The 12,613-nt window shown below is 46.5% G+C and overlaps 1 protein-coding gene across 1 annotated transcript in view; it reads left to right on the top strand.

Moving 5' to 3' along the window:
• Mtor (mechanistic target of rapamycin kinase) overlaps nt 1–12,613 on the top strand; it is a 111,372-nt gene that overhangs the window by 31,959 nt on the left and 66,800 nt on the right. The window contains exons 21-28 of the mRNA XM_034503773.2: nt 1,761–1,928; nt 2,506–2,618; nt 2,884–3,046; nt 4,491–4,583; nt 5,247–5,393; nt 8,020–8,162; nt 9,735–9,897; nt 10,022–10,167. Of these exons, the coding sequence (XP_034359664.1) occupies nt 1,761–1,928; nt 2,506–2,618; nt 2,884–3,046; nt 4,491–4,583; nt 5,247–5,393; nt 8,020–8,162; nt 9,735–9,897; nt 10,022–10,167 (1,136 nt within the window). The remainder of the gene's footprint in view (nt 1–1,760; nt 1,929–2,505; nt 2,619–2,883; nt 3,047–4,490; nt 4,584–5,246; nt 5,394–8,019; nt 8,163–9,734; nt 9,898–10,021; nt 10,168–12,613) is intronic.

Below are 12,613 nucleotides of genomic sequence, written 5' to 3'. Positions count from 1 at the left end.
CCTGGCATTTTATAACATACATTAAGCAAGTGCTTGAAGGCACCCAGATAATAGAAACACCATTTTACTGTTCTCTGCAATTTAAATGATTCTGTGGGGAGGGTTGCTTTGTAGTTAGCTTGGTAGTAGCAGCAGGGCCAATTTCAAAATGGCTGACTCCCTCCAGAGGAACTTCCCAGCACTGGGTTCAGAACTGAACAGCCCTTACATGTATAATTCATTAAAAGCTACTGTGTTCCTATTTTCTACCACAGAGGACTCAGTACAAGGAAGACTTGGGCCAAATGCTTGCCTGCCCAATGGGTGGCCTTAGGGCAGGGAAGGAAGGCAGGAAGGAACAGTGTGCTCAGGGTAGGAAGCTGAAGCCCTCTGTTCACCCCCCACCTTGCTACCAGAAGTGTGACCAATGCCCAGGGATTCGAGGAGGGGCCTTGCCTGCAGAATGCAGCCTTAGTTCCGTCCCAGAGGAGAAGGTGCAGCAGGGGCTCTTCCTGTGGCTGTTGATCCTGGGCGTTTTAATGAGCTCCCTGGAGCCCGGGAAGAGAACAGTGATCTGTAAGCAGTGATCTAGCCCACATCCCCAGGCAGGCTGCTGGCTTCTGAGTAAAGAAACCGCTGTGAAGAGCCCATGGTGATATAGTTGGAAAACTTACTCTAAAGAAGGCAGAGTGCAGTCCGAGTGAATGAACATCAGATAAACCAAGGCCTAAAAACCTGCACAGTTATTATTGAAAGTAAACACAGGTTTTCCAGAGAGTAGTGTTTTCCATCAGTTAAACTGACAGAAAGTTTAAGCAGCATTTTCTAGTTTGTTTTCCCCTTGATCTTACTGACTGCCTGTGTGCATAGTTAAGGCCCTGAGGGTGTTGATGTGTGTGTGCTGCCATCAGCAGCAGAGTGTCCCTTACTCAATCTCCTGCTCCAGAGGCCGTAAGGAAAGCTGAAGGCCCCTGACTTTGAAGTGACTTGAAATGACAGTTTTCATGGAGTCTGAGAGGCTTAGGCCAGTTTGCCTTGCAAGCTATTTCCAAGGCAGAATATGCAACCACTGGCCAGGGTTCATATCAGTAATTTCTGTGGATTGTCAGTACATGGAGGAGAGAGTACCTACTTTGTTACAGTGTCTAGGCCTGATGGACAGATTTTTAGGGAACAGATATCAGGTAATGCCCAGCCAATTAAGAAATCTTGAATGGGCATGAAATCTTGGTAACCTCGAGTGGTTTCCTGGTGAAGATCACACAGTACACCCAGTAACATATGGAACAAAACCATGTCAGAACTCTCAGAGTGACTCAGATGTAAAAATCTGTTCTTTAAACAATTTGATGACTAGAGTATTTCAGGTACTCTGGTTTTAGAGATCAAAGGATAGTTTAAGTGGTGTCTTGCCCTTAAATAGCCCAAGTCTAACAGGAGAGCCTTGCAGAACCAATTAGCACCAAATTGGGAAGGAGAACTACAGGGGGATCCAAAGTGGGTGAGTGCAGAACAGGACAAGTGAGAACGTGACAGGCAGAGGGACACCAGCCAGCAGTGGAGCTCCAGACAAAGGACTGCACTGCACAGCTTGGAGGACTCAGGGCATCTGCATCTGGAAGCACAGTATCATCTGGATGTGGCTGTGGCCTTGCAGTGAGAAGGTGGAAGGAGCTTGTCTGGGCTCATTATGTTGTCTGCCCTCTTCTGCCATCTTATTTCTAGGTTCACTGTTGAGCAAACGAGCATCTAATTCTGCTCTTCTCTCTCCCCCTCTGTAGGAATTTTGGGTCATGAACACCTCAATCCAGAGCACAATTATTCTTCTCATTGAGCAAATTGTGATGGCTCTTGGAGGTGAATTTAAGCTCTATCTGCCCCAGCTGATCCCACACATGCTGCGAGTCTTCATGCATGACAGCAGCCAAGGGCGCATCGTCTCCATCAAGGTGAGCAGCCGGGATCAGAGTCCGTGGACAATGACTCAGCTGTGAGACCCTGTTCTGGGTGACAGGCTGATGTGTGGTCACGCAGAACTTGCAGTCCCAGGAACATGGTCACCTAGCACTTGCAGTTTCTTTCCAGAATTTTCACAGTTCTCTCTTGCTTTCCCTTCTGTTTTGTCTCCTTTAGTGGATTGGTCTTAGTAAAGGTTCATCTCAAGCCAGCTTTACTCTCTAGCACCTGGTATACCTGCGCTGAAGAAAGCAAAGTAGCATGTACTCAGCATACAGTAAGGGAAGAGGCACCAAAGAGTGTAGTCCAGCCAGGCCATGGTGCACACCTTTAACCCCTGCTCTCAGGATACAGAGGCAGAGCTTGAGGACAGCTGGTCTACAGAGCCAGTTCCAGGACAGCCAAGGGGACAAGTCTGTTTAAAAAGATTTTTTTGTAGGCCAGAGTTGTTTGACAAGGCTCTTTGGCATCCCTGCAGAACTCTGAATTTTCTGTATACTGCCCCAGGCATGCCCCAGGCACTCGATGCCTTTCTGTGTTTGTTCACCAGGCTCTTGCTCACTTTTGCAGCTGTTAACAGCGATCCAGCTGTTTGGAGCCAACCTGGATGACTATCTGCACTTGTTGTTGCCTCCGATTGTGAAATTGTTTGATGCCCCTGAAGTTCCACTGCCATCAAGAAAGTAAGCACCCTGTTCTGCCAGGCCATCTGTGTGTGTGTGTGTGTCTGTGTGTGTGTGTGTGTGTGTGTGTGTGTGTGTGTGTGTGATCTCTCATTATTTTAGTTCAAAAATATTCCAGACTGTGGAGATCTCACTGCTGCCCTCCTGATGTGTGTATTTTGGATACATGATACATGGTATCATGTCACTCACAGGACCTCACAGCCCTTCCTCCCCATTCCTCTCGGCTGTTGTTAAGGTAGCCTTCAGCTTGCTCTTGTTGCAGGGCGGCGTTGGAGACAGTGGACCGCCTGACAGAGTCCCTGGATTTCACTGACTATGCCTCCCGCATCATTCACCCGATCGTTCGTACACTAGACCAGAGCCCAGAGCTGCGCTCCACAGCCATGGACACTCTGTCTTCACTTGTCTTTCAGCTGGGGAAGAAGGTAAGAGGAGACCCCTGAATGGATCCAGGGTTTTGTACCTTGTTTGGGAACTTGTGAACATTTCCAGTTGTGTGTACATAGTGTATGAGTCTCAGCCACTATTGGAGAATACAAAATTATTGTAGTTTTTATTCTTCCTTTGTTCGGCAGTTTTGATCGGAGCACCCGTGTGGGTGAAGTATAGTTCTAGAGATAACACTGCAGGGAATAGCTGGGCTGGAACTCAGTTGTCAGTGTGCTTACCTAGATAATGCAGGAAGCCCTGGCCTCTGTCTCTAGGTCTGCATAAAACTGGATGTGGTGGCACTTAGTGAGGTACAAACAGGAGGGTCAGGAGTTCGAGAACACCTTCAGCTACAACCTCAGACATAGGAGACCCTGTCTGGGGAAAAGAACTTTTTTCAAGAGGAAAAGAGAAAAGCAAATCTTTGTTCTTATCGAGCATATATTCTAGGGAAGTAAAGTGAGTGACCCCTCCATGCACTCTGAGCATGCTGAGTGGAAGTAGAGAGGAACGGCGTTCACTCAGGATAGATAGGAAAGACTTTTCTGATGAGCTGTTAAACAGAGGCCTGGATCCAGTAACTCCAGCTCCAGAGAGTTACCTGGACACAAGCTTAGCACCACGCACACAGAGAGGTAGGCAGGAAGAGTTTATGCCACAGCTGGAAAGAAGATAACCCCAAAAGTAATGTGGGAGTCCTTACTTGGAGCTGGTCTTAAAGACTAGACAGGGTTAAGCAGGGAGAGGCTAAAGTTTGAAGCAAACGGTCTCAGAATGGGGCCTTGAGATAAGCACCGTCAGCATCCTTGTTCTTGGAAGCTTATTGGGAATGCAGAATCTTGGGCTCAAGCTGCAGATTCAGGAATGTGGGCTGTGTCATCAACTTCTGGAAACCAGTGTCCACCAACAAGTGAAGTCACTGTGGGCAACATCATGAGGACTTTGTCTTTTATTTCAAGATTAGAAGGCTTGAGAGAGGCTGGGCGGTGGTGGCGCACGCCTTTAATCCCAGCACTTGGGAGGCAGAGACAGGTGGATTTCTGAGTTCGAGGCCAGCCTGGTCTACAGAGTGAGTTCCAGGACAGCCAGGGCTACACAGAGAAACCCTGTCTCGAAAAACAAAACAAAACAAAACAAAACAAAAAAAAAAAAAAAAAAAAAAATAAGGCTTGAGAGACTTTGATTGCAGGAAGAATAGAATTGATGATGTTTTAAAATGATGATTGTCAGTGATAAATTCAAAGTGGACTGCAGAGAAATAGACCTCTGGGCATTGAGGAAAGCTGATGGAAGGCAACGGGGAATTGGCCTGAGATTATAGCTAGAGTGGGAAAGGGGTTGTAGGGACTGGTACAGGGAAGTAGCTGTACTCCAGTGCACAGCAGGGTGCTCTCCAGAGTAAGAAGTTCTGCTGTCTTACTTGTAACCCTCCTGTTGTAGTACCAAATCTTCATTCCAATGGTGAACAAAGTCCTCGTGCGACACCGCATCAATCACCAGCGTTATGATGTGCTTATCTGCAGAATCGTCAAGGTGAGCGGGTACCCTTCTGTTCTGAGGCCTTCAGCATCTTTCCTTCTTGACATTTTGTCATAGCAAAGGACAGGCCATGTCTAGCTTCTGAGCCCTGGCTAAGATTGGCAGCCATGCTGGAGAAGAAGTATTTTTCAGCACTGAAGGCCATGTGGTTTCTCTACATGGTTTCTGTTGAAATGTCTCACTTCTGCCCATGTGGCTGAAAAGTAGCCATCCACATAGCACAGAACTAATGAGTCTGGCCTCAGTCCAGTTAGATTTTATTTATGGACTCTGAAATTTGAGTTTCTCACAATTTTCATGAATTGTGAAGGATTAAATTTTATTTTAATCACTTAAGATTGAAATAAATTATTTTTAGCTCTTAGGCTGTATGAAAACAGGTAGCAAGCTATGTGCCATTGGTGCCCTAAATAGCTGATGGCTTATTTGTGCTCAGTTTGCCTTTGCCTGGCTTTTTTATGACTTATCCATGAAAGGTTTGTCAGTGACCCCAGCAGGGAGTTCAGGCACCATGGTTATTTTGTATATAGGTGTAGTGTGTTCTGCTTGTTGAAATCCCGGCTCTTGCAGGTAGGAATCTCCTGAGGTTCGTGCATGTTTTGTAAGCTAGAAGCATCGATGGAGGTGCAGGTGTTTTCAGTACCTCTCTGCTTGCAGGGGTACACACTTGCTGATGAGGAAGAAGACCCTTTGATTTACCAGCATCGGATGCTAAGGAGCAGCCAGGGAGATGCACTGGCCAGTGGACCAGTTGAGACAGGACCCATGAAGAAACTGCATGTCAGCACCATCAACCTCCAAAAGGCAGGTCCATTATTTCCAGGGGCATTGGGAAGTAGGGCTCTGTTTTTCTCTCCCATTCAAAGCATCCATCTCTTACTATCTTGAATTAATACCAGCTAATCAGCTTATTTCCAAAACAAGCATCATGAACTTAGGCCATTACATTTATTTGTTTGTTTGCTTGCTTGCTTTTTTGCTTACTTCATTTTCTTCTGGGATTGTTGTTGCTGTTGCTCTGTGACAGGGTCACATTTTGCAGCTCTGGCTAGTCCTGAACTCACTATGTAGTCTAGGCTGACCTTAAACTCGTAGCCATCTTCCTGTCCCATCCTCCCAGTGGGTGGCACTACATGTGTGTGCTGCTTGCTAGCACATCAGACACTTTGTCATTGTTGCTTTTTGTAGCACAGAGTGGCCTCTAATTCTTGTTCCTCTTGCCACTACCTGCTACACTCTGGGATGACAGGCAGGAGCCATTTTAATTTATCAGATTTTCTCCTGTGTGTGTTTGCACATGCATGCTGATCAGAAGGAAGCCTTAGATCCCCTACAAGTGGACTTAAGGATGGTGGTGAGCCACCATGTCGGTGCTGGGAACCGAACCCAGGTCTTCTGCGAGAGCAGCAAGCATTGTTAACCGCTGAGCCATCCCTTCAGCCCCAGTCAGCTGTAATTTTTTTTTAATGTAGAAAATAAAGTATCTTTTGTCTTTGTTCAGAACTTCAGTAGTAGGACCTTTTCTGGCAAAAAAAAAAAAAAAAAAAAAAAAGTACTCTGATGAGAACAAAGCTGGTGTCTCAGTTTCTCTTCCTGGTGCTGTGGTAAGACTCTCACAAAAGCAACCTGAAGAGATGGGGTGTGTTTCTGCTTACAGTTCCAGAGGGACAGAGTCCGTAATGGCAGGGACACCATGGCAGTGGGAGGAAGAAGCTGGCTGGTCACATTACATCCATATTCAGGAAGTGGGGCTGGGTTGTAAAACTCCAGGCTAAAGGTTCTGTAACCTTCTCAAACAGCGCCACCAGCTGGGGAGCTAGGTGAATCTGTGGGGAACATTTTATATTCAGACCACAGAAGCTGGTAAGCCCCTGATTAGCATAAAATGCATGTGGGCTGTTTAAAGCAGTGATTTTTACTCTTCTCCCTCTCATTGGGCTTACTAGTTTCTAGGGATCTTATTAAAATATTTACTCTGATGTGAAATGTCTGAGGTCAGGGGAGATAACTATATCTCCCAGGTATGTCTGTGATACTTCCTGGCCATGGACCACACTTACTTTTAGAACTTTGCTACTAAGTACTGAATTGTCTCTGCTGCCCACAGCCTGGAATGTGGCCAGCTTTTTCCCATCAGACACATTTTATTTATCTCTTTGAGTTAGACTGCCTGATTACAGTTACCAGAAGCCTGAGGCTCAGTGTTCTAGCTGTGCATGGGCAGGTTGGGATTCCACATAGCATTCAGGCTTCAGAGAACAACGGCATCCACACAGGACACTAGTGCAGCAAGCACTGCTAAAGTTGGTCACACTCATCCATCTGTCCTCAAGGCGCTCTGTGAAATGGAAGCCAACATGTTCACTTTATAAATTAGGAGGCAGACACGGTATTAAGTTCCAAAGATCAGAGAGCCAAAAGTTACATAACTGAGATTTAAATTCAAGCCTTTGTGGCTTTGGCCTCTACACTAGTCTCCTCCAGAGCCTGATGTTCTGACTTACCTGCCCAAGCTGTCCCAGGAATACTTTGTGGGGCCAGGGGTGGAACCTAGGGTCTCACACATGAGGGTCTCAGCCGCTATGCCATACCTCAGCTCACAGAGCCCACTTGATGCCTGGAGAGGTCAGTGCTTTGAGGAAAGCTTCTGGTCCACTGGTTGTAACCTGACAGTTTTCCTCTGTCTGTGAGTTACTCTTCTGTCAGACAAGTTGGGCTGTGTCTGGTCTTTGCTTCTTTGTGAGTTCTTCTTTTTCCCATTCTTTATCTCCCCCAGTTTCACCCCTACCACTAGATGGGAGAGAAAGGAGGATGGGAGGGGGAGAGAGATCTGTGATCTAGTTTCTCTCTTCCTGTTTCTTCTTTAAGTACAACTACTAACAAACTGCAGCCCAGCCCACCTAGTGGGGCTGTAGCATTCATACACCTGAAGAATTCCCGAATGTCACACAACCATAGGAACTACCTGAAGCTGGCAAAACCACACCTCCTCTAGAGCACGAGTCAAATCATAGTCAGCTGCTGATTAAACAGAAGCATATTCTAACTACAATATTAATGTGTTGTTTTTAAAGAAACCAAAATTCCAGAATTCTTACCAAAGTGCTGAGTGTGCAGCTCTCTTCTGCACTGCAGGTGGTCCTTAGGCTTCACTGAAGGTGCTCTGAATGTGACAGACCTGTCGGTTCCTCAGAGTCCAGCACCAACAGGTGGCCTTTCCTACAGTGTGCTGTGTTCCAGAGGCCACCACTTGTGCTTTATGTGTTTTAATTAAACATCACCCTTTTGTTTACGTTCTGGAGGAGCTTTACCATAATAGGTATGAATTTACAAATCAGAGCAGAATCGTGGTGACAGAGGTTGTCATGGTTGCACTTCACAACTGGCCCTTAACGTTGGCAGTTTCTCATTGTCACCTACCGTATCACAGGCTTGGGGAGCAGCCAGAAGGGTCTCCAAGGACGACTGGCTGGAGTGGCTGAGACGCTTGAGTCTGGAGCTGCTGAAGGATTCCTCATCACCTTCCCTGCGCTCATGCTGGGCCCTGGCACAGGCCTACAACCCCATGGCCAGGTGTGGTATGGCGTGCCAGAGCCCTCTGCCTGGCTCCCTTTCTGTTTTTCAGGACTTTTCCCCCTCCCTGACCCCCTGCAGTGGTCATTTATTATTTATAGTGAGACATAAAATGGTAATTTAATTAATGGAAAGCCATTTTTATTAGCAAACAGCAGAAGCAAGGCTTTTATGTCCGTTTTACCAGCACAGCTGGTTTGCTGTGTATATTTAGCAGTAGTCATAGCCAAGATTACAGCTTTGATCATGATTGGCTTCCTCTAATTTATCTCAAGTTGTTTGTTTGTGTGTTTAATGTTGGAAACACCATGTCTAGAAGTTCTGTCTCTGCAGTATAGGCTCACACAAGCCTAGCTGATGCTTTGTGTCACCCTTCTACCCAGGCCACCTCTGAGCACAATGCCATACCCAGAGAAACTGGCCATTTATTAACTTAGTCCCAAATTTAAACAATGGAGATGCATTGTCACCTCTGAATAGATAAGGAAAGCTTATTTTTCATTTACACTAGACTTCTCAGTCTGATTAGAATTTCAAATTTTGGGTGTTTTTTTTTTTCCTACTGAGTTCCAAAATTATACTCGTTGCTCTAACTTAACCTTGAAATGTGTAATAGCAATTGAAGAAGCATCAAGTTCTAAACCCATCATGCAGGGATATATCACACTTTCCTCTCCTCTCCCATCACAGGCCACAGTGCCTAGAGAAGTGGAGTGGAAGATGGGGCTGGGTGTGGGAGGGCTAGGGTCCAACCATGTGACACTAGCGATTTCAAGTTGGTGGTGTGGTCATGGAAATAGCTCTTTTCTGTTGGAGACCCGCCAGAAGCCTTGCATACCTTTGTGTGGATTCTCTCCTAGTGCTTCGAGCATGTTGTCTTCTCTTACGTAATCATCGAGTGAAACATTCTGAATATGTTTGGAAATCAGTAACAGACACTGCCTTGGCCATTTTTGATCTTAAGAATTTGGACATTGTCCAGGAAATGTTTCAAGGATCACATAAGGACTGGTACATCCTCAATCTGTTCACTGAGAAGTTCTCTTTCTGTCCATCTCAGTGAAGAGAAACAAGGCAGAAACTGCCAGGAGGCATCACTCTGAAGACAAGTTAGTTTGCGTGTTCTCCCCTCCCCACTCTCCCACAGCTCCCCGTATATCATGTCTGTACCTGCCCTAAAAGAGAGAGTTGTCATTTCTAAACTTGCTAAAAATCATAGCAGTTGGGAGGTTGAAGCAGGAGAATTATTGTGAGTTTGAAACCAGTCTGGGCTACAGTGTGAGACCTTGCTCAAACAAACATAAAGATTAGTAGTCAGTAGGTACATGTGGTTCTTTTAATTTAAAGTTCCCCCTCATTCACACAGAGCAGGTAGTTAGTGACCAGCGGTTGTTCTGCCTCTCGAGGAAGGTGGAGGCAACACCCAACAAGTTCTGTCGGGCAGCATTGCTCTTGTCACCAAACCGCAGCAGCAGCATTGCTCTTGTAGCCAAACCGCAGTCCCAGAACCGGGTGGATGGTGCTTGTAGCACCAGGCAGAGGTGCATCCTTCTCCCTTCCCTGTGCTTAAAGGGATCTCTTCAATGCCGCCTTTGTGTCCTGCTGGTCTGAACTGAATGAAGACCAACAAGACGAGCTCATCAGGAGCATTGAGCTGGCTCTCACTTCTCAAGACATCGCTGAAGTCACACAGACCCTCTTGAACTTGGCTGAGTTCATGGAACACAGTGACAAGGTGAGACTTTCCCCTTCTTTTCCAATGGACAGTGGTAGAAAACTGGCTGGCAGAAGGGGAAGCAACCACGCAGCCTACTCTTGTGTGGGCCCCATCTACTATATTTCTGTGCTTTACTCTGTAGGGACCCCTGCCACTGAGAGATGACAATGGCATTGTGCTACTGGGTGAGAGAGCTGCCAAGTGCCGAGCATATGCCAAAGCACTACACTACAAAGAGCTGGAGTTCCAGAAAGGGCCCACGCCTGCCATCCTTGAGTCCCTCATCAGGTAGGCCATTGACATTTTGTTATTTTCTCCCACTGCTTGTCCCCATTCGCTGGAGTCAGGTGGGGAACTCAGCTGTGTGAACCCTGCCACCGGGTCTGGCTGGCACATTTAAATACATGATGGTTACAGATGGCTGTCAGCACTAAGCCACAGATGTCACATCTGTCAGTGACTGCTACTCAGTTGTTTCCCAGCCTGTGCTTTCTTGTCCCAGTGAAATCAGTGGGAAGCAGCTCTGACCATAGCAGCCTGGGGAGGACACATGGGTATCTGAGTTAGGTGATGCTTCTGAGCAGGATTAGGGCACCTGGTTCCTGGGTTTCGGGAACACCAGAGGCAGGGTCGGGTCTACAGGTCACGTCTTAGTGCCCACTCTTCCTCCTCTGCAGTTCTGAATATAAAGCGTAAAGTGAGATGCAGTGAGCTTTTCCTTGATTTCCCTGATTGTTCTCTCCTCTCCTAAGATGGTTTTGAGTCTTCTGGGTATGGAAAAGGAAGTTGTTTAATAAATTTTATGCTGTTAGAAATTACAAGCAGCCGGAAACATTAGCCTCAGCTCCTAGAGATCTGCTCACTTCTCCTAATGAGTCTAGAGAATGTTAACTCTGGAATCTAATCATCTCCATTGAGACACTAATGTGCTTCATCATTTTTAACTGCAGCTAGCTCAGGAAATCAACAGCTAATAAGTTGCAGGGCAGGCAGACAGACCCTGCCGAGCAGAGCGCTTCAGCAGCCGGCCCTGTGCTCATTCGCACCTTAGCAGGAGCCAAAGGGTGGAAATGGAACCCTGCTTCTGCCTAGATCCACTGACACAGAGAAGGATGACTTCTAAAGTGCCTTGTGGGGACAGTTACAGATGTGCCATCCCTTGAGGCCTGCTTCAGGACAGGAAACACAAAGACTCTGGTTCTCCCTGTACCTCTCTCCCTTGCTCAGCGTCATGTGATAGCTGACAGAAACTAGGGTAGCCAACTGGGCATGTTAGTTCAAATTCAGACAGTTGTACCTATGGGTCCTCGCTGACTTTTCTGAGATCTGTTTGAAGCTCCCCACCCCACCCTTGGCTTTTCTCGTATTTAAGACAATTATAGGAACATTGAAGCTGATACAGTTTTTAGCAGAAAGATATAGTAAGAATAGGATGGTTGGAAATGATCATAACTCCCTGGATAGATTGTGGGTTTGATGTGATACATTTTGTTTTGTTTTTAACTGTAAATTCAGTTCTTAGGGAAGCATGCACTTTAAGCTACTCAAGCCTGTTCAGCTGGTGGCACTCAGGTGCCCTGCCTTCTGCCCCTTGGTGCCCTCCTGAGCCTCCCCGTTCCTGTCTTTGCCTTCGCCTGCAGCCTTCCCTGACAATGAAAGTCGTTTCCAACACAGCTGAGTTGCACTGCAGTGCCATCTTTACTAGGGAAAGCCGCTTTACTGCTTCTGGAAGTGGTTGGATCTTTTTTGGTTATTTGATTCTTTTTTTTTTTAGAACTGTCTTTCTATGTAGCACAGAGTGAACTTAGAATTCTATGATTCTATGATCCCTCAATTCTATGATTATAGACATGCCTCCATACCCAGCTTGCTGAGGAAGTTGTAAGGAAAGGCTTTGGGCAAAGCTGCTGTTGGGAAGCTGCCCCAGAGTTTCCCCCACCCCCAGAGTTACAGGTGAGAGGCCTGAGTCTTCTCTGGGGGTCCTGGCACTTGGGATTGTATGCAAGCTGTGTGTTCTTGAGGGTGTGCCCCTCTCCCAGCAAGCTGAAGATATCTGGGTCGTGACTGTTAACACCCCTCCCCCACATATATCGGTTGGGTTTTTTTTTTCCTACTCATATTCCCCTTGTTAATTTACTTATTCTCAGAGCTTACAGTGATACATACACTTACTTTAACCAGCTCTTTTCAGTTTCTTGGTTTTGTTTTTAAAAAACAAATTGCCTTTTTAGCCAAATGTGGTGATGCATACCTGTAATCTCAGGACTCAAGAGGCCGATATGGGAGGATTTTCTGCTTTGTTTCAGTCTGTTTCCTATGGGCTGGCTTTCTTACCTATCGAGAAAATTAAATCCTACACATAATCTCCAAGTTGGGTCACCACTGAGGCGACATAAGCTACTTGGAGCTCACATAGATGAGAAAGTGTAGTCACTTCTCAGGGGAATAGTGGAGTAGGAGGGATTGGGATTTAGGAAGCATATCATAACAGCCGTGGGACTCCCGTTAGTTATCCAGTGCATGATGGCAGAAGTCCGTTAGCCTGCCTTTTGTAGTTTTGGTGGTGGTGGCGGTTGTTGTTTTGAGACAGGATTTCTTTGCGTAGACCAGGCTGGCCTCAGAAGAGATCTGCTAGCTGCTCACTCCCAAGCACTAGGATTAGAGAGGCGCACCACGGTGCCCAACAGCCAGCCTTTGCTCTGCTTGGTAGAATAGAGGATCTCATGAAAGCTGT

The sequence above is a fragment of the Arvicanthis niloticus genome, chromosome 5 (assembly GCF_011762505.2).
Source record: "Arvicanthis niloticus isolate mArvNil1 chromosome 5, mArvNil1.pat.X, whole genome shotgun sequence".
In the NCBI taxonomy this organism is placed as follows: Eukaryota; Metazoa; Chordata; class Mammalia; order Rodentia; family Muridae; genus Arvicanthis; species Arvicanthis niloticus.
This window is presented reverse-complemented; position numbering and strand designations above follow the sequence as displayed.